The sequence below is a fragment of the Triturus cristatus genome, chromosome 11 (assembly GCF_964204655.1).
Source record: "Triturus cristatus chromosome 11, aTriCri1.1, whole genome shotgun sequence".
Lineage (NCBI taxonomy): Eukaryota > Metazoa > Chordata > Amphibia > Caudata > Salamandridae > Triturus > Triturus cristatus.
Genome location: NC_140594.1, coordinates 155,356,990 through 155,384,394, shown reverse-complemented (window position 1 = coordinate 155,384,394; position 27,405 = coordinate 155,356,990). Strand labels below are relative to the sequence as shown.

At 51.4% G+C, this 27,405-nt stretch overlaps 1 protein-coding gene across 2 annotated transcripts in view; it reads left to right on the top strand.

The window, feature by feature from the left end:
• KNTC1 (kinetochore associated 1) overlaps positions 1 to 27,405 on the top strand; it is a 1,031,844-nt gene that overhangs the window by 986,875 nt on the left and 17,564 nt on the right. For both annotated transcript variants that reach the window (XM_085636469.1, XM_085636468.1), the window contains exon 63: positions 12,723 to 12,813. In XM_085636469.1, the coding sequence (XP_085492595.1) occupies positions 12,723 to 12,813 (91 nt within the window). The remainder of the gene's footprint in view (positions 1 to 12,722; positions 12,814 to 27,405) is intronic.

Here is a 27,405-nt window from a genome sequence, read left to right as displayed (position 1 = left end):
AGCTACGACGACTGGTAGACATGGCGACACTCCTAGCCAGAAGATGTGTTGCGGTTTGCTGGCTTCGTGGTCCGACACCTACGATAGTTCAGTGGCCAAAGATATGCTGTATTTTTGCACTCAGACTGAAACCTACAGTGAGCTGTTATTCCCCCCCCCCCCCCTATATTTTTGGGCCCTATATATGACAAGTAGGATGAACACGGTGGATACCGACCCTGACGACGCTCCCTCTCCGCGACGTTCCGCCTCCCCTGCCCAGGTGCCCTCCCTTTAATACCCCACCTGACAGATGCAGATCCGGCCGAGTGTCCGACTTTGGCCATGTCGGATCTGACAGGGGAGCGATCTATTATACTTAGGAGATGGGCTTTCTCAATGTTTGATGAGATGTCTCCTTGTCTCCGCCATGGCACTGCGCTGTTTATTCCTGAATGTCAAATGATGCTTACCTCAATCGAAATACGTCACTGTCTTTTGTTTGTTATGTAAAACGTAATAAACATATTGGAAAAAAAAAAGAAACATGATGTTAGCGAGCTGGGGTGGTGCCTATATAGGCAGTGCGCCTGTCATTTCCAGAGAGGAAGACGCCACGTGGATCCAAATGATGCCACCTACCAGTGTGCAGCGGTACTGCTCACGAACAATTTCCCTATCTAATCTGACGCATGGGGATAATTCTGAGGTAAAGAATCTGGGGCTAGATTGAGTACCAGATAAGGAGTTACCGAAAGTAAGCAACTTGTTTGTTTTCTCTTTCGCTAACCCAGCAAGGCCAGGCTGTGTTAGCAACCTGTGTTAGCCAACAGTTAAATCAGTCATTTCAGTCTTCCTATGTTTACCTGATCAACCATCTTTATTCAAATAACCTTTTGTGATTTGTTTTCTGAAAGGGCAAACCTATATTCTCCTGCAAACGTCATTTGGGTGCCTCCATGAGATCTTACTTTGGTGGTCATTTACTCGAGTGTGCCTCGTTTGACCATTGCACAGAAGTTCTCTGAACCTACTTACACTGAAGATCACATTCCCTATAACGATTTTGTCAGCTCATTGAGTGAGTGAATTACAGGAACTATCTATTCAGCACCTGTACACCACCACTTTCCCTGACAAACTAGTTCTCACAACGAAAGCGGCATTTCTCTAAAGGTTTTCACACCTTTCCACATCGGACAGTATCAGCCTGCCATTTTACTTTCAACCCGCCTCATCTGTCTACAAAGGAAGAAAAATTCCTTTGCCTTACACCAAAGAGGGCCCTAAGAATTTACATGCAGCGTACCAGAGACTCTCCAAGTAGATTGTCTTGTCTATCAAGATCTGTTATGGACTAGCCAAGTAACAGCCTCCAGCTCCAGAAGGCCTGCATGCATATTCTACCAGAGCAAAGGTTACTACCACCTTTCTTGTGCACGGTGTGTAAATCTATATGACTACGATTCTAAAATAGAAATCTGCACACTTTCACAATCTGATTATTGAAGGCTCTGCGTCTGATTGAGCAGACACATATCAGAAAGAAACTGATCTTAGCGTGTGGATGTGGTGGCTATGTAGATGCTCCAGCGTCACCTCCAGGTGGGACAGACCTGACTCTGAGCCACCTACTGATGCATGAGCAACTTGCTGAGAAAATTCCCCGGATCCAGTCTGGCACCTGGGGGTATTCACAAGTTAAGGGATCTGCAGTTAGATACATTATTTACCAGAGAGTTCTGATAGAGACATCTGAATGTGGATTCCTCACCTTTTAAATGCTTCTCTAGCCATCAGACTGGATCCAGAAATTCACGATAATAGCTTTAGAACGGTTGTGGTTTAGGTCACCGCACACTGTATCTGATAGAAACTACTAGCCGTAGATACCTTCACGTAGATTCCTTCACGTAGAATTATCCCGAGGCGTGAGACTGGATCCGGCAAATTTTAGCCACAGCATCCCTGCGCGCCGGGGGCCGGGCGACATCACGCGACTCCGGCCAGGCGTCGACCGCGTACGTGATGACAGCGAGGTCACATAAGACCCGCCCCGGCGCGCCCACGTCAGTTTTTTCCTTTTCCGCATGCAACGCGGATCCGATCCCCTCTTTTCTTCCATTTTTTTGTGGAACAGTGTGCGAATGCCTTCGGGCTTTAAGACTTGCACGTCTTGTGGGCATCTTATGTCGGCGACGGACCCTCACCTCATTTTAAGGGGAGAGTTTGGGGGAGGATCACGGCACCACAAACTGTACGCAGTGCCAACAGTTGAAGCCGAAGTCGCGGCGGGAGCGCCGGATGAAACTTCTCTCGGCGCGTCTCTCCAGGTCGACTTCCTCCACTCGGTCTGCTTCGACGGACGGCTTCAGACTTGGCCGTGGTCGTCATCCTTGCCTTTCTCGGATGTCACGTGAGCGTCGCTCCCCGGTGGGTAAGTGTCGCAGTTTGTCCCCGGGGGCTGGTTTCCGTCCTCCCAAGGGTGTGGACTCTCCGCGGGTGATGTGGCCCCGCGTGTCATCCTATCCACTGTTTTCCGGTGTTGGGACGTCGAGAGTCCAAATGGAGACATATGCGGCGGCTTTGCAGGTTTCGCTGACGTCTCCTCCTCCTTCCCCTCCTGAGGCCTCGGTGGATCCCTCGCTCTGCGCAGGGCCCTCTGCGGCGCCGCCGGTGGCTCCGGCCCCGGTGCGGACTGGTTCGGATCCAGGCTTGGAGGATGTGGTACTGTTGGGGTGTGGCTCCTCTGGGGCACCTCCTTCAGGCCACGGCGTCTCTGCCTCGCAGCAAACTCCCGCGGGGGTCCCTGTGGTGTCGCGGGAGGTCGCCGGGGCTCGGGTCGCATCCCCGAGCCCTCTCGGTCCTTTGACAGGGTGGTCCTGTCTAAGGGCGAGGTGACGCAGCTACGGCGCCGGCAGCAGCTGGACCGTGCGGAGCCACGGAGGTCGGTGGACCCTCCTCGTCCCGCTCCGGGTCGAGGCCGAGGGGAGACCCCTCGTCCCTCTCCGGGCCCCTCTCGTCCCTCCACACAGGTGGCTGCCTCATCGGAGGGCGAGTCGGAGGTTGAATCGTCCCTGGCGCCACCGCATGGGTTGCCGAGCGAACTTCGCCTCATTCTGGGCTGCAGCTGTCGTAGGGCTTCGTGCCACTCCCCAGGCCCGTCTCGTTCCCCCGCGCAGGTGGCTGCCTCGGCGGGGGTCGGGTCGGTGTCACTCCGGCACCACCCTGGAGCCGGTGCGGCTACAGCTCTACTCCGGTCCCCAGTGCGGGGTGACTTGGAGGTCACTTGTCCGGCGACGCCGGCTGGTGCCGACGTCCTACCTCAGGCAGCGGATTCTACGGCTCCGCACAGGGGTCGTACTGCGGATTCGTCTTCGGACGCTCCTTCTTTTCCGGAGGCATGCATATTGGTGTCGTCGTCACCGGATACTGGTCGCCGTGTGGTGTCTTTTTCACCGGCGTCGAAGGCCCGCTCCCCGCCCTTCCTGGGCCAGAGGTGTTCGTCAGAAGAGCGGCAGGTCCCTCATTCTTCGGCTCCTTCTGACTTCCAGGTCTAGCCCTAGCCCGCCCCGCTTGGCATCGCGGACGGCCGCCTTAGTTTGCAGCCGTCGTCCACAGAGGAGCTGCTTTCTCCACCGCGGGGCTCAACGAAGGCGGGTGCGGCCTTCGCTCACACGGTGTCCACAGCTGTGGGCATCCTGCGCATGGGTGATCCGGTGGCTCACTTTCCGGCGGACCATCTATTGGAGGTCCTCCACCAGGGCTCTGGTGGGAGGGAAATCTTACTTCCCTTTGAAGGTTCGCTCCTTTCTTCCCTGACGGGGACTTGGAAGCATCCTGCCTCAGGGAACCCGGTGCCTCAGCATCTTTTGCACCGGCACCTCCCGGCGCCGCGTAACCAGGCGTGTCCTTCCCTTCACCCCTCAGCTGCCAGCCCCCTTTTGCGGACTGCTTTTCTCTCCCTGCCACCGCTGTTGACTCTGCCGTCCCGAGAGGCCCGCTGGCTGGACTCTTGGGGACGCAACATGTTTGACTCGACCTGCGGGCCCTTAACACCTTGTGTGTGCTGGCTAGGGCCTCCTCCTGTTTGTGGGACTCGGCGGAGTCTCTGGGATCTGCAGCGTCACAGGAGTCTGGCCTGGTGGACTTACGGCATCATGCATTGGATGGCCGGGAGCTTGTGGCGTTTATTCTCCGCTCTCCTCTGGACATCTCGGAGGTGCTGGACTGGGCCATGGCTTCCTCAGTCGCTCTCCATCGCCATGCTTGGCTTCGGGACGGAGTATTCCCTGAGAATATTCGGGAGCAACTCATCGACCTTCCGTTTGATGGCAGCCTATTGTTTCTTGTCCCGGCCGACACCCCCATCCAAAGGCTCTTAGCAGGGCTCCGTCCTCCTCCTCCATCCCCTCCTCAGTGACTTCTGAGTTGGGTTGATCCTGGGCCTTCTTAGGCCGGCTGGTCTGACTATGCAGTGTGTTTTCTCGCCGTTTACGTCCTTCCTTGGGACTTTGGCATTGTTGGCTGCTGGACGGCCCTTGTGTTGATTGTGTGTGGTTCTGCAGGAGTTGTTGCGCAGACTTGGCTCTAAGATTGGGTCTTCTGCTTTGTTTGGGCTGCTTGTCAAGCCTTCAGTGGGGGTGTTTCTTTCCCCGTGGCTCTGTTATTTTTTCCTCTGCGGCGGAAGTTCTTCCAAAGAGGGTTCCCATATCTTTGGACTTAACGTACCCTATGTGGGGTAGTGGTAGCTGTCATATGGCTTACGCTCTGCTAGAGGGTTCTGGTCGCCTTGGGATGCCTGTTCTCCATGGCGTTTAGGTAGGTTGCTTTTGCTTCCTGAGGTCGTGCGCGCGGCCAGTCGTAGTGGTGGTCCGGGCATCTCCTCCTCTCCCTGCTCCTGTCCTGAGGTCTGGTATGATTCTGTGTTCTCCCTTGCTAGGCGTCGGCTGCTCGGCCTTCCTGGGGCCTCGGGCTGTTCTTCTTGCTTCTGGCTTTGACTGCCGGCACTGTTCTGGCTGGCAGGCTGCTCTCCATCTGGAGTGGGTTTGCCTTCTTTTCCCTAGTTTCCTTGGGTACTCTAGGCTTCTTCTCCTTCCGCTTTCCTGTCTTGGCATTGGGCGGAAGCTGTGTTGCCTTGTGAGGGGAGTGGGGTGCTTCGGCCTCTCAGTCCTTGCCCTTGGTTCCTTTGCTGTGAGTGTACGAGCCTCTTCAGCCTTCTTTCCCTCCTACATACCCTTGGGGTCGGTGGGGTTCTTCTTGTGGGGGTTCCCTTGGCCTGGCAGGGGCGAGGTTCTACCTGGTCCGCAGCTCTGGTCCCCTGTGGGGCCCTCTGTTCTGTATTGGCTGGTGGGGTCCTTTCGCAGACCCTCCTTCCCAGGGGGGTATTGCTAGGGTATCTATTCTACGTGAAGGAATCTGCGGCTAGTTCTCTCTATCAGATGTACGAGTTACTTACCTTTGGTAACGATGTATCTGGTAGAAACGATTCTAGCCGCAGATTCCTGCACGGCCCGCCCTTCCTCCCCTATTCTGCGAGGACCCTTGGGTTGGTCTTCGGTACTCGCCTCCCGGTGGGGGGCTGTGTCTCCTGTGAGTGCCTTCCTTGTTCTTGCGGGTGCCTCGGTCTGGGGGCGGTTCATTCCTCCTTTGGTCCTTGGAGGATTTATTTATTTATTTATTTAAAGGTTTTGTAAAGCGCGTAGTAACCCAATGAGCATCCCAGCGCTAACCTGCATCTCCATGGGGTTTCAGCCGTCTAAAGAATTATGTTTGAGGGAAGAGGAGAGTCTTTAATGATCTCCTGAACTGGAGGTGATTCGATTCTGTCCTCAGTGTTCGTGGGAGGTGATTCCAGTATTTGGCCATGTGGACCGAGAAACGACGGCCACCGGTCTTGGCTTTTTTGACTCTGGGGACTGAGATTAAATTTTCTCCGCTGGACCGGAGATCCCTTTCCACCTTGTAGGGGATTAAGAGTTCCTTGAGAAGGGGGGGGCCGTTATTGTTGAGGGTTTTGTGGGCCAGACAGAGGGCTTTGAAGGCGACCCTTTCTCTGACTGGAAGCCAGTGTAGAGATTTGAGAGCTGGCTTGGCAGAGGATCTAGCCGGTGTGCCCGTAAGTAGGCGGGCAGCGGCGTTTTGGACTTTCTGCAACGTGTTAAGGGTGGCTTCAGGAGCTCCCAGATAGATGGCGTTGCAGTAGTCCAATCTCGCCAGGATGAGGCCCTGAATGAGGAGCTTCCTTGCGTTAGCGGGGAGCAGGGGGAAGATCTTCCTACAGGCTCTGAGGAGACCGAAGCATGTCCCTGCCGTCTTTTTTGCCTGGGTTTTGAAGCTCAGGTCCTTCTCGATCCACACGCCTAGGCTTTTGACCTCGTCCTTAGGAGCGGGAGGGTCACCCAAGCAATTGGGCCAGAGGTAAGGTGGCAGGGAGGGCCCCTTATGACCCAGCATGAGTATCTCGGTCTTTGACCCGTTCAGCTTTAACGATGAGAGATTCATCCATCGGTGGACTTCGGAGAGGCAGCTGTGGAGATCAGAGGGGGCGTGATGGGGATGTGAGAGAGTTACCACCAACTGGGTGTCGTCGGCGTAGTTGATAATTGAAACGCCGAATGAACTAACTCTCTTCTCCAGTGGGGCCATGTACACGTTGAATAACGTAGGGCTCAAAGATGGGGTTCCGGTGCTCCGGTGCCCTGCTGCTCTGGCTACTCCGGGTTTTTGGGGGATTGCTTTCTATCCCTGTCCTCCCTCCCCTCCCTTCCTTCCATTGCTATCCTCTGATTAAGGGTCATCTGGCCTTGTCTTGCCCTTGTCCCTTGTGGGTGGTTGCCCTCTAGGTTGGGGTGGCTTGGAGGTTTGTTGTCCCTGTCTGTCTTAGGACTGGTCCCCTTCCTTGCTCAGGATGGGGGGTGGGCTTCTTACGTGTGCCATGACTTTTACGCCTGTTCTTGCCTCCGGGGCACAGGGATGGGAGGTTGACTATGTGCTGGCAGCGTGACTGGTGACTGCGCAGGTTTCTGCTTTTTCTTCGTCTTTCTTCTTTCCCTGCCCTTGGGTTCTGCGGTTTTGGCACTACCTTGGTGGTGGTGTTAGTCACCGTTTCTTTCCAATTTTTCTGCTCTTCGCACACTGTTCCCATGCTTCCACAGTTTTTTTCTGGTGGTTCCGCGTTGTGGTGCGGAAAAGTTCTCCGAAGAAAACTGACGTGGGCACGCCGGGGCGGGTCTTATGTGACCTCGCTGACGTCACGCACGCGGACGACGCCTGGGCAGAGTTGCGTGATGTCGCCCCGCCCCCTGTGCGCAGGGATGCTGTGGCAAAAAGTTTCCGGATCCAGTCTCACGTCTGGGGATAATTCTACGTGAAGGAATCTACGTGAAGGAATCTGCGGCTAGAATCGTCTCTACCAGATACATCGTTACCGAAGGTAAGTAACTCGTACATCATTTCCAAAGAAAAGGTGCACTCTTTCCAGGGCTAACCGTCTCCGAAATACCCCAGACTTAATTATACAACATAGCAAGGGAGAAACCCTAAATGACAGTCTGAAAAAAGAACACTTGTATTACCATAAATAGAAATTAGAACAATTTAGGAAAATTAAAATCAAAGAAATTTGGCAAAATCCAAGGAGTTAGGTAGGTCCAAATTTTATATAGAAGACAATCAGCCGAATGGAGTCATATCAAAAGGCTTTGTGTTCAGCAATGCACAGAAATTCCAATTTGTTCTTCAAGGTACCACGGATAAATATGTTAAACACTTCATTCTTTATTTTCGTCTTGAAAAATGCAACATGGACACAGCTAGCGTGTTTGGTCCCCTACACATTGAGACTTCTTCAGGGCTATTAAACATACAGACCATAACATAAGCCCCATACATTACACAACCGATTGCAAACATGTATTCAAAGCACAAGAATACAACATAGGTTAAAAAACAGAGAACACAATACATGGAAAAACATGTCTACTGCACCAAAATCAAACGGGACAAAGAATTTTAACAAGATAAAATCCCCAAAAGAAAAATGCACACATTGTAGCGTGAATACCAATTGAACTTATGTTTTGAAACAAAATTATAAATTGGCAATCAAGAACATACATCAATAATAGCTTGATGATTAAAATCATATATTTATTTTATATAAATAGTTTGAAAAATGTGTGTGATAACCGTGCGCAACCTTTTTGTAAATAATAAAAATGGACTCGACATTAACCTTGTGCATTCATGAACCTATCCCCTTATTTTAATAAACATTTATATGGCTATCGAGAAGAAATGATATAGATGTATGCATCCCTCTGGAGGGGGGAAAGGGGTCCTATGGACCCCCAGACATTGCCTTACAGGTGGGTGCAGTCACTCAGTGCACCCGCCTGCAACCAGATCTCGAATCCTCTTTAAAAGTGCAGGTGGGTTGCCACCTGCACAGTGAAACACGGAGCGGCTGCTTCAAAGCCGCTCAATTTTTCACCTGAATACGCTGCCCCCAGGGCAGCACGGGTTCGTGGCTGCCCTGGGTCCACGCATTCTATATAATTGGGTGCACTTTCCCTATTTGCACCTGGGACACCTGTTTAAGGTGTGCCGGGTACAAACAGGGAAAGTGCGCCCAAAGCATATTAAGGCCCCAGGTATGAAGCATTTTTGCACGGTCTCCAATACGTGTTTCCCCCACTCTCCTTTTGTCGTGCCTCAGTGGGACCTTAACTTGGTCTGCGCTTATTTGATGTGCACTCCCTCTGAGATACTTCACAGCTGTTTCTTGTGACTCCCCACCTTCAAGACCGTGTTCCTCATTGCCATCAACTCGGCGCAGTGAGTGAGCTTGAGGCTCTCTGTCTTAATCCACCGTACAACACAACCTTCCCAGACAAACTGATTCTGCAGAGGTGAGCATCTTTCTTTTTTTTCTTTCTTTTTTTTAAACTGTTTTTTATTAATAAGAAAGCGCATCGGTACAAATAGCATACAATTGTATTGACATGTCCATAATTGAAAACAAGACATTGGCATCGTCTAAATACATACAGCGTACAAAGTATGTCATATATTCGCTACCTCAGGGGGGTCCCAAGTATATCCAGCGCACATGTTGGACCTGGAACCATTCCCCCCCATTCTGTAGTGCTATATTGGGGTCACGCAGTTATCTATGTGTCATACATACCTCTGGGAGGAGGGGCTCGGTGTCATTGGTGTGCATCTTTCTTACCAAAAGTTGTGACTCAGTTCCATGTCGGTCAAACCATCACTCTGCCAGCGTTCTATGCTCTGTTACACCCCTCTAAGGAGGAGGGGATACTCAATTGCTTTTACCCCAAAAGAGCGCTGAGATTTCACATTGATTTTACCAAAGAACAGAGGGTGGATGATCCGCTCTTTGTGGGGTTCGCAAGGCCATGCAGAAGAGGTCCATCTCCAGTTTGATCGTACTCTGCATCAAAATCTGCTATGCACTGGCCAAAATGCAGCCTCCAGAAGCTCTGCAGGCCCATTCCACCAAGGCCAAAGGTGATACCACTGTGTTGGCACATGGAATTCTCCTCTGGACCTCTGCCAGATGGCTGCGTTGATGTCGCTCCAGAAATTAATTAACCACTACTTTCTGGACAGCCAGATTTGCCAAGAAGGGCAGTTCCAACAGGACATCTTAGATTGAGCCAATTCACAGACCCACCTCCTCATAGGTAGTGCTCTGATATCTATTCGATTGATGAGGAATCTGCAACTATGCCTCTCTATTAGAAAAACAAGGTTCGAGGCATATGAGCTGCAGATTACACACTTTTGCATAGATCGCCGTGTGTAGATCTGCAGCTCTACATACCAAGAACAGATGCATACTGGTAAGTAGCATATTCCTTACTTATCTTCAGTAACACTCTTTCAGGTAGATGCTCTATCTAGCTGCAGATTCCGAAGATTGGTAAATTTAATGAAACAGTGGGGTAAGTAGGGGGGTTGACACCTGTAAAAAGCCTGTTTCCTCACAATAGGGTGTCAAAAAAGTTTGTTAGGCTTCATAAAAGCCATTAATACTCTATTTTGGCTCATATATATTATCTACTGGCGGTCGCCAGTAGATAGTTATAGTTAGGACCGTGTTTCCATAGGAAATCTAAAAATTCTATTTTGAATAACTTTGGCGCCGGTTGACGAATCCTCGCGAAATTTTCAAAACTAATGGGGCGCTCCGCCCAGCTCCTACGCTGAAGGTCTCGGGACGATTCGTCAAGTGGGGGCCGAGGAAAAAGGGGGGTCCCAAAACGCGTTTTCCTCATGCATTTTCCCATAGGACCTTTAGTCGAAGGTACAGCCCGAATGGCTGAACAGAATTACTTGAAATTTGGCAGAGAGGTAGTCCTCAGGTCAGGGAAGTGCCTTTTGCAGGTCTGGTGTCAATCTGTTCAGTAGTTCCTGAGAAAATAGCATTTAAAAGCATATAAATATCTATAAGCGCGTACCGTGCGCGCACTGTGCGAGCACCCTAACGTGCGCGAGCGTAATTCTGATTGGTGGTTACATGTTAGTCAACGTTCGAATCGGTCGAAATCAGGAAGTGTCGGCCACCATTTTGTTTGTTTTCAGTGCGAGAGTGAAAAAGGAAGGTGGCGAACGTGAAAAGGGGGCAGGGTAGAGAGTTCCTGAACCCTAGCCTTTGTCAGGGGGTCCCTGAAGGACCCCGAAGGCAGAATTTTTTTTAAAAAAAATTTGTAAAAAAAATCGCAGGGGTGCGCGCACGGTGAAAAACCAAAAAAAAAAAAAAATTTAATACGTAGTTTATTGTAAAATAAATATATAAAAAAATATAATACATACATAACTTAGCATTTAACAAACCGTACAAATTCACTTAAAAAACCATAGGTTTCACACACGTTATAGTTAGGTGGATATTTCACTCGTAAAAAACCAATGAAATTCCCCCGTTATAGTTAGTTCAGATAACTATAACTCGCGCGACCGCCACTCTATCACAAGGATGATGTCATCAGTGATGTCAAGAGTGATGTCACTGACCATGTCATGAGTGATGTAATATGTGACGTCATCAGCAGTGCATTGCGGGCGCACGAGTTATAGTTATCTGAACTAACTATAACGCGGGAATTTCATTGTTTTTTTACGAGTGAAATATCCACCTAACTATAACATGTGTGAAACCTATGGTTTTTTAAGTGAAATATATATATATATATATATATATATATATATATATATAATTCACTTAAAAAACCATAGGTTTCACACATGTTATAGTTAGTTGGACATTTCACTCGTGAAAAACCATTGAAATTCCCCCGTTATAGTTAGTGCAGGCAACTATAACTCACGCAACCGCAATCCTCTGCTGATGACGTCAGATATTACATCACTGTATTTAGACACTTATTTACCATTAATTTTTAGCTATACATATATTACAAATATTTTTTTTTTTCAGAATGACACATATGTCATCAGTGATGTAATATCTGACGTCATCAGTAGAGGATTGCGGTCGCGTGAGTTATAGTTGCCTGCACTAACTATAACGGGGGAATTTCAATGGTTTTTCACGAGTGAAATGTCCAGCTAACTATAACATGTGTGAAACCTATGGTTTTTTAAGTGAATTTGCAAGGTTTTTTAAATGCTAATTCCTAACTATAACGTGTGTGAAACCTATGGTTTTTTAAGTGAATTTGTACGGTTTTTTAAATGCTAAGTTATGTATTTATTAATATTTTTATTTTTTCAGGTTTTTCACCGTGCGCGCACCGTACGCGCACGGTGCGCGCGCTGTGGGCACTTGGTGCACTTCGCGCACCAAGCGCCCACGATGCGTTGTTCGTGCCGTGTGCGCACCCCGCGATTTTTCGCAGAAAAATATATATATTTTTTTTACCCTTGGGGGTCCTTCATTGACCCCCTGACAAAGGCTAGGGGGTCAGGACCTGTCCATCCTGCCCCCTGCTCACGTTTTCCCCCTTTGTTTTTCATTGCCTCAGACTGCAAGAGACAAAATGGCAGCCGACACTTCCTGATTTCGACCGATTCGAAAGTTTACTGACATCTAACAACCAATCAGAATTGCGCACGTCACCGTGCGCGTACGGTATGCTTACCGTACGCGCACGGTGCGCGCTTATAGATATATATATGCTTTTAACTGCAATTTTCTCAGGAACTAATGAACAGATTTACACCAGACCTGCAAAAGGCACATCCCTGAACTGAGGACTACCTCTCTGCCAGATTTCAAGTAATTCTGTTCAGCCGTTCGGGCTGTAGCTTGGACTAAAGGTCCTATGGAAAAATGCATGGGGAAAACGCGTTTTGGGACCCCCCCTTTTTCTCAGCCCCCGCTTGACGAATCCCCCCGAGACTTTCAGGGAAGGAGCGGAGCGAAGCGCCCCACCTATTTTGAAAATTTCGCGAGGATTCGTCAATCGGCGCCAAAGTTATTCCAAATAGAATGTTGCGGATTTCCTATGGAAACACGATCCTAACTACAACTATCTACTGGCGACCGTCAGTATATATATATATATATATATATATATATATATATATATATATATATATCAAGGTCACACAACCACACCATTTCCTCACATCAATGTTTTATTTCCATGAAAATGTTTGTTTTATGTTCAGTCTTGAATTTGCTGACGGTTAGAGACCAAAGGGACTGTGGCCGACCCAAATCATGGAACATACTCTATTTCTTTTGACAGTTTGGATGATGCAGTGGCACTTATTTCAGACTACCAAAAGCAGCGCGGGAAGGCTGTACCACGTGATGCTTCTTCGATAGACATTCTAAAGGTAAGGAGCTGGCCCTTTGACCATCTTTCCTTTAATGTGTTTCTTCTTGTTTAGCTTAATACTTCTTTGTTGTAGATCGAAGAAATTGACATCTCCAATCTTTTAGGTTGGCTTGAACCTTATCTCGGGAGTAGTTACATTTCTTATTCATTTGCCTGTGAACAGTATATGAAAGGCTATATCACATTTGGAGTATTTGCTTCCAGTGTCAAATTTACATCATGTTAAAAGTACATACTAATCTATCCCAGCAATAAACCAATTTTTCTCTGAACCAGAGTTGTTTAAAAAAGAAAACTTTATCTTCATGAAAAAAATATGAAGTAATGGGATCAGGTGCCCTCCCATAATGTGAATCTCAGAGGTGGCAGTTCCCTGCTCATTAGATACAACCTTAGTTCAACATTCGTGCATGGCTCGATTTACGAGTGCAAAGAATTCACAGAAGGGAAATTACATTCGTAAATGGATTTAATGATTTGCAATAGTAACCCATGATGGGTAATATTGTGCATAACTGAAGTCTACAAATGGCCACAAAGAGCCAGGGGCCCAGGCGGATATGCCCTGGAACGTTACTCAATGGGGACAAGACTCATTGCTTGTTCTTTTGATAAATTTTCCATTAAATGATAAAGCAATGGTTAATTCAAATTTTTCAAAGAAAATAGGATGTGATGTGGATTATGTAAGAGCACAAAAAATTCTAAAATGATGGCTACAGAGGAAAAGGTATCTTGATCTATAACTTTGTGATAAGTGGTTGATTAAATCAATTAAAAATTCACAGTTAAAGGATTTCATATATAACAGGACTTCCCATGAGCTTGTGATTAAGGTTAATGTATAAACTTCATGTTATTAGTTATAATCTACAGAATTTCGGATGGATACTTCTAACTACAGACTCCTCACCTTCAGAATATTCCCTAGGTATCAGACTGGATTCAAAGCAGTAGTCCTGCACGCCAGTAGATGGCATCGTGCAGATGCCGCTCTGCTCCGCTCCAGAAGTAACGAGTGAAGCCACGTATAAATGCCACCTATGCGCACTGATGTCACTTTCTTTCCGTGCCTTCAGATGCAGATTCAGAGCTACTCCTTCGGCTTTTGACAAGTTATCCCCAAATTTTTCACAGTGTGCAAGAGAAGTCACTTCCCAAAACAACAGGGTTTGAGCCTTAGTAGGGACTATCGCAAACAGAGTTCTAATGCATATCCTTAAAAGGCAAAACTTTTTTATTTTTTTTATTTATTGGGTTTTTACGTAATACAACAGTCAACTGATAGAGACGTCTAGCCGCAGATTCCTTAACTTAGAATATACCCAGGCGTCAGAGTGGATCCGGAAAACTTTCCACAACAGCACCTCTGCGCGCCGGGGGCGCCGCCGCACGGCTCCGCCCTGACGTCGTCCACGGACGTGACATCAGCTGAGCCATATATGCCCCTCCCGGCGCGCTGACGTCAGTTTTCTTGTTTTCCGCGTCCCAACGCGGATCCTGGAAGACCAGCAGTTCCTTGGCCTGGTTTTTAGGCCTTTTCGACACGCCGGAACAGTGTGCAATGCCTTCGGCTTTTAAGGCTTGTGAAGCCTGTGCGCATCAGATGTCTGGCACTGACCCGCATCTCATCTGTATTTGGTGCCTCGGCGTGCACCACGACTCCAAAGAGTGCGACGCCTATCAGAGGATGAAGCCCAAGTCCCTCAGAGAGCACTGTATGGGACTGCTAGCCGCACGGCTGTCCAGTCCAGCACCTTCGCAACGCCGCTCTCCCCCTCCAGATTGGGCACAGTCCAGAGGTCGTTCCCGCGAACGTCGTTCGAGGGCAGGTAAGCGCAAGCACAAGCGGCAAGCACGGAGGTCCTCCTCCCATTCGCGTACTGCCGGCGCCCACTCCTCTCGCTCTATGCCAGGTAAGGGCTTCCGGCAGTCGCCACCTCCATACCCTCTCCAGGGGTTGGAGCGACGCGTGCCCAAATGGAGGGTATTCTATTGCACTCCAGTCGTACTTTGGGTCCCCACCTCTCCCTGGAGCGCCTTCGGATCCCAAACAGGTGGAGGGCACTCACGTCGGGTCCTCGCCGGCAGATTCTTACTCGGCGCCGGCTGTGTGCCTCGACTCCGGAGACGATACGACGCTGACGGGTCACAGCCCAGTGGGTCCTCCCAGTTGCCCATCCAGCCCACCCCATCAGTCTTCGCATAGTCCTGAGCGGCTTCCTGTGCTGACGTCGGAGGCAGCGCCGGCCCTGACGCCCAGCTCGGCGCCCGGCTTGACCAAACGGGCACATTTTACAGTGGGATCGACCCCTCTGGAGGTCGTCGACGTCCAGTCGACTCCAACCCGGCGTCAATTGACGCCGGTGCCACCGTCCAAGCTTCCTCACGAGGTTGCAGCTCCTCCCGACTCCTCGGACGTCGCTGTGACCTCCACACGGTGTCGATCGACGCTGGTGCCGTCAACATCAACAATGCCTCCTGGTCAAGAGGTTGACGCTTCTATGGATTCCCCGGATCGAGGGCCCATGGTGCAAGTGCCTTGTGTTGCCTTGCCTTCGGGTCAGTCTCCTGCTCCTCCACTTTTGTTGTCCAGTGGACGGCTTAGTCGTCAGCCGTCTCCTACTGACAACTGAAGCTGGTGCTGCTTACGCACGTGCCATTCACAGGGCAGCTGCTATTCTTGGTTTTCAGCCTCATGTGGTCCCCCTGCTGTCTGATCCCTTACGGGATCTGCTCCATATGGAGCCTATTGAGGTGGAGCCTGTGCTGCCTTTTGGAAGATCTTTATTTGACATTTTGCGTGGCACATGGGCAAGGCCCTCTTCCTGGGACCCTTTTGATCGTAGGCACCGGTCTGCTCCGGGTGATCCACTCTGCCTGTCCACTCGCCCTACGGCTCAGGGACTCATTGTTCAGGAGGCTTTTAACTTAGTCTTCATCTGCCTTGCCATTATTACCTCCCATTAGGGAGTCTAGGTGGCTGGACGCGTGTGCTCGCCAACTTTTTGCCTCTACCAGTGCGGGTATCCACACATTGAATACTGCATGTGTGTTCACGCGTTCATCCCCTTTGGGACCTGATCGAGAACCTTCTCCCTTCTATTCCAGAGGAGCCGCGGTCACAGTTGCTTCGGCTTCTGCTTGATGGCAGGGGAATGGCGCACTTTTCGCTCCGTTCTTCCCTTGATACCATTGACGAGCTCTTGCTCGATCTGTGGCTTTGCACTGCCGTGCATGGCTGCGTGACAGTCATTTCCAAGATAATGTTCGGGATGCCCTCAGAGATCTACCGTTTAATGGTGTGGACCTTTTTTATCCCAACGCGGATTCGGCAGTCTCCCGGCTCTTGTCCGGGTTGCCATAACTTTTGCACTGTTCTGTGCCTTATTTTCCTACACCTCTATCACAAACGTGTATAGTAGGTTCCCCGTTTGCTGTCCACGTCTGTTCAGCCTTCTCTGATTTGTTAGATTTCAGCCGTATCGGTGGTTTAATCTTCTGTTCAGTCCTCTAACTGCGTGTTTTGCCCAAGATGATCCCCTTACCAGGGGTTGACACTTACCCTATGTGGGGTATATGCTGGTGCTGGGCGACTGCCTTGCCTTAGTACGCTCCTATGGAGTATTCCTCACGAACATCCTTCGGGGAGTCCCTCTCTGTCTTTTGTCCTGCGATCCTATTATTAGCATCGCCCTGCCGCACTTCGGGTGCCTTTGGTCCCGCTTGTCTGTAGTGCTTCTGTCCTTGTTTTTATGGCTCACACAGTCTCCGCCGCTGTGCGGCAATGATTAATTTAGTACCAACTTGGGAATGCAGCCCTTATTGGGCTCGTCCTCCAAGGTACTAGCTTAGCATTTATATATCTGCTGTATGTGGCCTCTTTTCTCACCACTTCTCCTACAGCGGGTTTTTCCACATTTCCTGCTGCCCCGCACAGGTGTTTCCACACTTCTGCCTGGATCATACTGTGATTTTTCATGGGGCGTATTTCTTCGGAATACTTGCTACTTGTCGTCCGGGGCACTTACATTGATCCTGACTGTTTCCACTGTTGTGCCTCTAGCTTGCAGGGGACCGTGGTTCTTCCCGAGCAAGGGGGTGATGTTGCTCTTTCTTTCATGCGGTGTCCGTGGTCACTGACCCGGTCTGCTTGTGCCACCACCTCTATGTGGTGCTCGGCTGCCTGGTTCCCCTTTTGGGCTGTTGCCCTCTTGATGTCGTGCGCATCTGAGCCGCTCACGCTGCCCTGCAGGAGGCCTTTCCTTTCTTCGTGTGGTTCCAACGTCCACACGATGTGCTTAGGTGCCTTCTGGTATGCTTCGATGTCTTACAGTGTCGCTCCTACTTTGACACTAGGCTGTGTGCCATTGGCCCTTTCGCCGGTTGTAACAGACCGCCTATGTCTTGGCGTGTCTTCTATTTTACTACCGGCTTTCTGGCCATGGATTGGTCGCCTGCCAATGTTGTCACATGTGTCTAGCTGATGCAGCTTGAAAAGTGCTTCTTCCATTATTCAACATACTGGGCCGGTATGCGCTTTCTGTCATACCGGTTGCCATCTCTCTGGTTTTGCTTACAGGCGACACATTACATCTGGTGGATCTTTCACACCCTAGGTCCAGTTCCACTTCTGTCATCAGATTCCTTTTAACTCCAGCATATTTAGTATGCATTTTCTTGTTCCATACCGGCACTTGCTGGGCAGGAGTCAGCCTTTTGCCTTTGTTGCCCCCTGTATTTTTCAGGGGCGGGTTCAAGTGTTTTTTCCACTGCTTTGCCTGGTCGACCGGTAATCGCTTTTTGCTTTGTCGACACCTCAGGCCCTAGGCTTGGTTCATCTTCTCTTTTCGAAGTTGTGAACTCTTGCTCCAGCACGCACATTCTGGCTCTGGGCTTTCCCTCTCTCAACCCGTTATACACAAAAGGGGTTTTCGTGCTGTTTTTGTTGGCTTGTGGTACCTTTGCCTTCCATTGTTCTCCGCTCTATTCTGAGCTTCATGGTCTGTGAGTTAGCTGCGCTGACATTACTGTCCCCACTGTGCTTCGTCATATGATTGATGGCACTGTTTTAGTCACTTTATTGACAGCCAAGTTCTCTCTAGAACTTGGTGCGGTTCCGTCGCAGACCCGCCTCCTCTCTGGGTATGGCTTTGGTATCTATTTTAAGTTAAGGAATCTGCGGCTAGATGTCTCTATCAGATGAACGAGTTACTTACCTTCGGTAACGATGTATCTGGTAGAGACATAGTCTAGCTGCAGATTCCTAAACGCCCACCCGTCCTCCCCGTTCTGCGAGGACCTTTTTAGGTTGGGCTTTCTACGCTCGCCTGCCTTTGGGTGGCTTGATTCTTCTGCAGGGTGACGCTTTCACTTCACTCCCACACAGAATGCTTCATTCTGCTTTCATAGCTCTACTCCACCCATTTTCGTAATTGGACGGTACGCTCATGCGTCATGTATCCTTTCCAACCCTACGCCCTGGGTTGTACAGTGTGGGCTCGTGTACCCCTCCCCCCCCCCCCCCCCCCCCCCCCCCCTTATCGCCCTGGGGTCTTTTACCACCCCTGTGCTCCATTGGTTTGAGGTCTATTGGCTCTGCCACATTTTTTTAATCTCTTATTGGGGATACAACGTCTCTTTCTGGTGACGTCTTGTGGTCAATTGTCCTAGCTCCCATGTTCCAGACTTGTTGTCCTTCACGGTTGTACATATAAGGTTGCGGACTATGTCGCCTGCAATGCTGTTGTTTACATCTTCATTTACCTCCCAGGGTGGTTGGCCTTCACTTTTGCGGGGTTGCTTCTTAGGGCAGTGCTCTGATCTTTCCCTTTACTAGTTTCCAATATACAGTGCCTGGCACTTTCCTTTATGGTGTGGTTTTTCATCATTCCATGTCTTTTCACCATTTTCGCACACTGTTCCCATATTCTAACAGTTTTTTGGTGGTGGCTCCGCGTTGCGGTGTGGAAAACTGACATCTGATAGAGACTACTAGCCACAGACTCCTTAACGTAGAATTATCCCCAGGCGTGAGACTGGACCCGGAAAACTCTCTTGCCCAGCATCTCTGCGCGCCGGGGGGCAGCACCCCACGACTCCGCCCGACGTCCTCTGCGGGCGTGACGTCAGTTTTCTTCTTTTCCACGTGCAACGCGGACCCGGATTGTGTCCTGGCCTGTTTAGGCCTTTTTTTCTTGTTTTTCTTGGGTACAGTGTGCGAATGCCTTCGGGCTTTAAAACGTGCTCGTCATGCGCACGCCAGATGTCGGCGACGGACCCTCACCCCATCTGTATGTGGTGTATGGGGGAGCACCACAACTCCACGGATTGTGAGGCGTGTCAGCAGATGAAGCCGAAGTCCCGGCAGGAGCGCGGGATGAAGCTCCTGTCGGCACGCATGTCCAGGTCACTGGCATCGTCGCGTCCGTCCCCCGCGGACGGCTTCAAGAACCGCCACCTTCGTCTCAGACAACATCCCTCTCCCAGGCCGCAAGGGCGTCGCTCACCTGCTGGTAAGTGTCGCAGTTTGTCCCGGATTCCGGTCTGTTGGGGGCGTAGGTTCTCCGCGGGTGGTGCGGCCCCGAGCATCGCCATCCTATCCGCCGTTCCCCGGCGCGGGGGCGACCAGATCCCAGATGGAGGCCTCTTTGGCTCTTCCTTCTCCTCCTTCACTTCCTGGGACGTCTGCGGGTCCCTTGCCAGCGGCTCCGGCCACGGTGCTGACTGGTTCGGATCCAGGTTCGGAGGATGTAGGGCCGTCGGGGTGCGGCCCTTCAGGGTTCACTCCTTCGGACCCGGGCGCCTTTGCCTCGCCGCAAACCCCCGCGGGGGTCCCTGTGGTGTCACGGGAGGTTGCCGACACTTGGGGTGTGTCCTCGAGTCCCCCTCGGCCCTCTGGGCAGGCGGCGGCCTTGTCCGAGGCCGTGGTGGCACCGCTCAGGTGCCAGGGGCTGCTGGCCCTGGCGGCGCCGCAGGGGCCGGCTAGGGACAGGGGCGTGTCCCCGGGCCCCCTTCGTCCCTCCACGCAGGTGGCTGCCTCGTTGGGGGTCGACTTGACGCCTTTTTGGCGCCGTTCCCTAGCCACCCAGGCTCCGGTCTCCTGCGCCGCGAGTTGTGGCGGAGGTTGGTCCGGCGTCCCCTTCGGCGCCGGTCGACGTTGACCTGACACCGGTCACGGACTCTACGGCGCCGGGCCGGCGTCGGGTCGTTGAGTCGTCTTCGGACGCTCCCTCTTCCCCAGAGGTTCGGCGCTTGTTGGTCTCTTCTTCTCCGGAGATGGACCACCGCGTCGTGGAATTTTCCCCGGCGTCTTCCAAAGACGGCTCATCGGCATCGCCGCGCCCCCGAAGTCTTCACCGGAAGGACCTCAGGTTCCCCATTCCTCGGCAACCCCTCCTCCTCCTTTTCGGACTTGGCCTTTCCTTCCTCCGATTGGCCTGGGGGCGGCCGCCTTAGTTTGCAGCCGTCTCCCACCGAGGAACTGCTTTCCCCTCCACGGGGCCCTACGGAGGCCGGTGCTGCTTTTGCTCGTTCTGTTTCCACGGCGACGGGGATCTTGTGCATGGGCGATCCAGCTCCACATATCCCCACAGATCATCTTCTGGGAGTCCTCCATCAGGGTTATGGGGGTAGGGAGCTGCTTCTTCCCTTTGAGGCTTCGCTTCACACGTCTCGCTTGGGGGCGGCCCGCCACGGGGGACCCGGTACCCCAGCAGCTTCTGCACCACCACCACCGTCCTGCACCGCATGACCCTGTCTGTCTTTCCCTCCACCCCTCTACCAGGGGCCCTCTTTTGTAGACTGCCTTTCCCTCTTTGCCATCGGTGTTGGCCTCCTCCGTCACGCGAGGCCCGCTTTGTTGGATTGCTGGGGGCACAAGATCTTCATCTCCACCAGTGCGGATTTGCGGTCCCTTAACACTCTTTGTGTTTTGGCAAGTGCCACTTCTTGCTTGTGGGACTCGGCAGAATCCCTTATGTCTGCCGCTTCTCAGGAGGGTGCCTGTGTTGATCTGAGGCACCATGTGTTGGATGGCCGGGAGCTGGCGTCCTTTATTTTTCGCTCGGCTCTGGACGTTTCGGAGGTGCTTAGTAGTACCATGGCTACATCTGTGGCCCTTCGTTGCCATGCCTGGCTCCGGGATAGTGTGTTCCCGGAGGACGTGAGGGAATGGTTGGTGGACCTTCCTTTTGATGGCACTCTTTTGTTCCACCCCCCTGCGGATTCTGCCATTCAGAGGTTTCTTGCGGGGCTTCGTCTTCCTCCTCCTCCTTCCCCTCCTCCTCCTCCTCCTCCTTCCCCTCCTCCTCCTCCTCCTCAGTGACCTGTGAGTCGGTCTGTATTAGGGAGGTGTTCTTCCGTTGTTGTACTGGGGCCTTGTACCGAGTAGCCCCGGTTGTGTGTTCTGTGTCGTTCATGTGTCTTAAGGTCCTTTTGTTAGGACTTTGGTGCTGTTGGTTGCTGGTCCAGCCCCCTTTTTTGACTTGTGGGTTTTGGCTGTTGGTAAGCCGTGTAGGCCCTGAGTTTAGGCCTTCTGTCTTTTCATTATTAGCTGATTGGCAAGCCATCTGCGTTTTTTTCTCCACAGGATCTTCTGTTTGTCCTCTGCTGTGGAAACTTTTTCCTAAGAGGGTTCCCATGTTCTGGGACGTAACATGCCCTATGTGGGGTAATGGTAGCTATTATATAGCTTTATCATGTGCTGGGGAGGTATAGTCGTCCTTCGGACTCCTGCTCTCCGTGGCATCACGGTATGTCGCAAGTGCGATCTTCCTGCTGGCGGTTTTGGAGTGGCTTGCGTTGCTCCCCGGGCCTTTCCGTCTCCTGGATTGCTGTGTCGCGGGCCTGGTCCGACCTGCTGTCCACGGCCTTCCGTTGTCGCGGTTTTGCGCTTCTGTTCTTCTTCTTCTTTCTCCCTAGTTCCTCTTAATTCGCGGGTCAGTGTGTGCAGGCCCCTCTCGTGGGGCATGTCCTGGCCCTTTTTGGCCCCTCCTGACCTCTGCCTTCGGCTGACGTCTAGTTGGTCCTGGATGCACTGTTCAGTGGTGGTGTCTGCTGCTGGTTGTCATGCCAGTGCAGGCCTGTTTGTTCTGCTACACCATTGTGGCCTTTGATGTGTTCTCTTGTGCCTTTCTTCTTCCGTCTGCACTTTAGGCGGTGGAGCCGTCCCTGCCTTGTCCGCTGCTTCCGGCTGGGGTGTGTTCAGCTCTCTTCTGTGTCTGTGTTTCTTCAGGGAGACCCTGCCTCCGGTTTTACCTCTTCTCCCTAGGGGTTGAGGTGTTCCTTGAGGCTTTTCGGGTGCTGTCTGCCCCTGCGGGGTGTTGGGCAGTTCTCCCTTGGTGGGGCTTAGGATATCCTGGCCTTTCCCTTCTTGTCCTTGTGACATGTCCCCTGCTGGGGCTTTGTGTCTCTCCGGGTGGGGGGTTCTCCCACAGGCACTCCTGCCTTCTGGGTATGGCTAGGGTATCTATTCTACGTTAAGGAATCTGCGGCTAGTAGTCTCTATCAGATGTACAAGTTACATACCTTCGGTAATGATGTATCTGGTAGAGGCGGTTCTAGCCGCAGATTCCTTCACGACCCTCCCTTCCTCCCCATTCTGCGAGGACCCTCTGCTTGGGTTTCTGCAGTCGCCTCCCTCTGGGTGGCTTGTCTTCGTTTTCTTCCGGTCAGGCTTCCCTCTAGCTGGTGATTCCCTACCGGTCTTCTTCGTTAGGGGTTCTTTTACCTGTCCTTTGGCAGTGTAGTCTGCGGATGGGTTACCTGTCCTTTGACCTCCGGATCCATTCAGAGGTTATGGCCCTCCTTGACACTGTGGTCTGCGGATGGATTTTCTGTCCTTTGACTTCCTGCTCCTTTCAGGAGGTATGGCCATCCTTGGCTGTGTAGTCTGGGTATGACTTGCTGTTGCTCCTCTGTTCCGGGCTTGTGGTCCTTCCCTTTGTGGTTGTGATTGCAGACTCTCTCTCTCTCTTTCTGTCACAGCGCTTTCACATGCTTATGCCTCCAGGATGGCTCTTGCCTTGGCTTGCAAGGTGGTTCCGCGGAGTGGTGCTTTGTGCTTTTCTTGCTATGGCTTTGCTGCTCTGGTCTTCTGGTGCTTTACTGCCACCTGGTGTTTTCGCCTTGGCTTGCACAGTTGTTCCTCTAAGTGGTGCTCTTCTTTTTCCTGATCTGGCCTGCTGTTAACGCCTTCTGGTGCTTGGTGCCGTCTGGTGATGTTTCTCACCTTTTGTTTTTCTCTCTTTTGTTTCTCTGCTTTTTTCGCACACTGTTCCCATGCTCTTCTCAGGTTTGTTGTGATGGCTCCACGTTGTTGCACGGAAAAGTTCTCTGAAGCAAACTGACGACGGCGCGCCGGGGTGGGGCTTATGTGACCTCGCTGACGTCACGCCCGCGGAGGACGTCGGGGCGGAGTCATGGGGTGCCGCCCCCCGGCGCGCAGAGATGCTGGGCAAGAGAGTTTTCCAGGTCCAGTCTCACGCCTGGGGATAATTCTACGTTAAGGAATCAGCGGCTAGAACCGTCTCTACCAGATACATCGTTACCAAAGGTAAGTAATTTGTACGTCAGCGTGCCGGGAGGGGCATATATGGCTCCGCTGACGTCACGTCCGTGGACGACGTCAGGGCGGAGCCGTGCGGCGCCACCCCCGGCACGCAGAGGTGCTGCGGAAAGTTTTCCGGATCCAGTCTGACGCCTGGGGTTATTCTAAGTTAAGGAATCTGCGGCTAGACTATGTCTCTACCAGATACATCGTTACCGAAGGTAAGTAACTCGTTCAGCAGGTACACCTCATTGAAACAGGGCACTCAGTTCAGTGTGAACATATTTGGAACATTATAGATACAAGCATGGTATACAAACATATCAATCAACTGAATGGTGGGATTAAGCTGTGTTCGGGTGCCAGTGATTTTGGTGTTGGACAGGATGTCTCGTGCCCCTGCTCTCCACTTTCGTGTAGTTCCTATAAAAAGTATACAGGATCTGCGCGTTTAGACAACATACACTGTAGGATTGGTGTTAGACGAACTCTGATCACCCCCACCGGTTATGCTGGCTTTCTTGTACCAACTAGCTCACAGTGCCACTAGAATCTCCCCTTACCATGGAGAGAATAGTTCTTGGCAACCATCAAACAGGACAACCCTGATCCCTCAGAACCGTGGAAACAATGTACTACCTTTTGCTCAGTCACTTGTGCTTACTTAGTCTGTCTTAGAGAGATACACCGAATAAAGCAAGCTGGGCATTTTCATATTGAACAGTTTTTATTCTGGTGTAGAATAGATGTGCTGCAACAACCGTTAGACAGTATAAGATATAAATGATTAACAGTACTATAAAGGTAAAAGGATGGTATAGTTCTACCATCTTACTAAAATCATGACATTCAAGTATATAAAACAGATGATAAAAGATGCGTACTCCTACGATGCCTCCCTAACTAGATGCACCTAAGTGTACCTAGCATGGGTGTAGGTGTTAAGCCAAGAATCCTTTTAGTATCTAGTCAACCCCATTACCTTAAGTGAGACTGTGGGACCCCGTCCTGGTCTCGAGCTGGACACCCCGCAAGGGATGTTAGACCACTGCGAGCTGGAGTGTCTGCATGCAGGAACGTCAACGTCTCTTGTCAGTGTCTCGCCAGGAAGTCTTGATCTTCTCTAACTATCTTAGCCAGATGTGATGTATATATACCCATATGTCTCCCCAGGGGTCCTACCTTGCTGTATTACTGTTTCGGCCTAAGGATGACGTCGAGCATGAACTTTGCACATAGATTTTATACAGGAGATGGCAGTCCTGCTGTGCTTCCAAAAACCCTCATGCATACTGTATGAGATTTCGAACTAGGGAAAACCCGCATTCTGAATGCAGTGTAATATCTAGGTAAAAGGGCAGTCCCTGTAAACCGTGACAAGTGTAATGTAGAGAGAGAATATAGGTGAAGGGTAACGAGTTTTACCGAGGCCTATATTATAGTACCTATATGGAATATAACACCACTGCATCATGTCTTTGGGGTTGTTCAATATATTAAGATGCTCAGATTCCATCGGAGTTTGGCATATACATGTCAAATGGCGCCAATATGTTGTGTGGCAGCTAGCTGCTGGCATCAAGAGCCAGTTCTCCATCAACTGCTTCTGGCAATATGCTACGTCTGTAAGCCAGTGATCAATAAGGGGTGCTGCAGCCTGACCCCAGTGCACGGCTGCACAGCACTTTGCCAACAGCAGCATCAAACTTACCAGTTTGTGCGTGCTACAAGGCAAAACTTTACGGTACAAAAGGGGGTGGTGATGGACGGAGCATCAGAGCCAATCAAACACTCACACCCAGTCAAACCGGTCCTAGGAAGCTTGTTTCCGGTCCAGGGAAGGCATGGCTTGGCAGTTCGGGCTGGACTGTTCCCATGAGGCACAGGGTCAGACTGATTTGCATATGGCCATGTCTGAACTGGGGTGGCAGAGTGGGCTAAAGAACGGTGATGGATCAAACCCAGATCTGTTGACTGGGTGTGAGTGTTTGATTGGTTCTGATGCTCCGTCCATCACCACCCCCTTTTGTACCGCTTTGTTCGCCATAAGTTGGCAGGGTATGCTCAGACGTGAGTCCCTTGCTCACTTTGCCACTGGATTCAAGCAAGCCTGGCTGAAGACGGCTGAAATGCCAGAAACCGGTCCTAGGAAGCTTGTTTCCGGTCCAGGGAAGGCATGGCTTGGCAGTTCGGGCTGGACTGTTCCCATGAGGCACAGGGTCAGACTGAGCATGTCTGAACTGGGGTGGCAGAGTGGGCTAAAGAACGGTGATGGATCAAACCCAGATCTGTTGACTGGGTGTGAGTGTTTGATTGGTTCTGATGCTCCGTCCATCACCACCCCCTTTTGTACCACAAGACAAAACTTTGTCACCAAAAACCTGAAAACTCCACGCTGTGATTGGTTGAAGGTGAAAGAAAGGTCCCGTTCCTGCAGCAGGTATGTGTTGCAATCGAAGTCATTAGGTAAGTCTAAGAAGAAACATAAGAAGTTCAAGTGGGACTCAACATCCTCTCCTACGCCGACGACACCCAGCTGATCCTCTCCCTCACCAAGGACCCCCACACCACCAAAACCAACCTCCACGAAGGAATGAAGGCAGTCGCCGACTGGATGAGGAACAGCCGACTGAAGCTGAACTCGGACAAGACTGAGATCCTCATCCTCGCTTCCACACCCTCGGCCTGGGACGACTCCTGGTGGCCGACAGCACTAGGAGCACCCCCTACAGCCACCGACCACGCACGAAACCTAGGGGTCATCCTCGACTCCACCCTCTCCATGATGAAGCAGGTCAACGCCATCTCCTCCTCCTGCTTCAACATTCTCCGCATGCTTCGCAGGATCTTCAAGTGGATCCCCACGAAACTAGGACGGTCACCCAGGCCCTCGTCAGCAGTAGACTGGACTATGGCAACGCACTCTACGCAGGAGCCCCGGCCAAACTCCTGAAATGGCTCCAACGCATCCAGAACGCCTCCGCACGCCTGATCCTCGACATCCCCCGCCGCAGCCACATCACACCCCACCTGAGAGACCTGCACTGGCTCCCCATCAACAAGAGGATTACCTTCAAACTCCTCACCCACGTACACCAGGCACTCCACGATACCAGACAAGCATACCTCAACAGCCGACTCAGCATCAACACCCCCACCCGCCAGCTACGCTCTGCAGACCGCGCCCTCGCCACCGTCCCCCGCATCCGAAGAGTGACTGCCAGCGACAGATCATTCTTCCACCTCGCCGCCAAGACGTGGAACACCCACCCCATCCGCCTACGGCAGACTGAAGACCTCCTAACCTTCAGGAGTCTCCTCAAGACCTGGCTCTTTGAACAGTAGCAACTTTTCCCCCCTCCCCCTCCCCCCCCCCCCCCCCCCCCCCCCCCTCCAGCGCCTTGAGACCCTCACAGGTATGTAGTGCGCTTTACAAATGCTATGATTGATTGATTGATTGATTGATTGACTCTGCCCCTTCCCACCACTCTTTAACTCCAGAGATGGTGCATGGGTGTCAGCATGCCTCCTGATCTCGCTCCCAATGCCCTTTGCAGCACATTCCTAACATGGACCCGGTGCTCCCTGAATTTCCAGGTCCATTGGTGACATCACAGAAGGTTAAGGCTTTTCAAGAGACCATGCTCTTCAACCTTTCGCTGGCTCTCTCTAGGGTGCCTTTGTGCCCTAAGTGTCTGTGAGGGCTCCAGTTGGACTTCTGACAGTGGATCCACCCTCTGTGCCCTCTGAACCTACGTCAGGTTTGTACCCATCCCGGTGCCAACTTTGGTCCCGGCTCCAACCCTGTTCTAGTTTCTTTCACATTGAAGCCATCGGTGCTGAATGAGGAGGCTCAATACATCTTGCTCTCCACTCTGAGCTGAACATGTCCCGAACTCGGCTATGTCCTGAATCCTCTGGGGGCAGGCAGCAATATCGCAACTCTTCTCATTCAGATACTTAGCACTTACCTCACAGCAGACATTGCTCAATAACTTTGGCACAGACTCCAACAATGATAACTTTCATGAAGTGGATGGC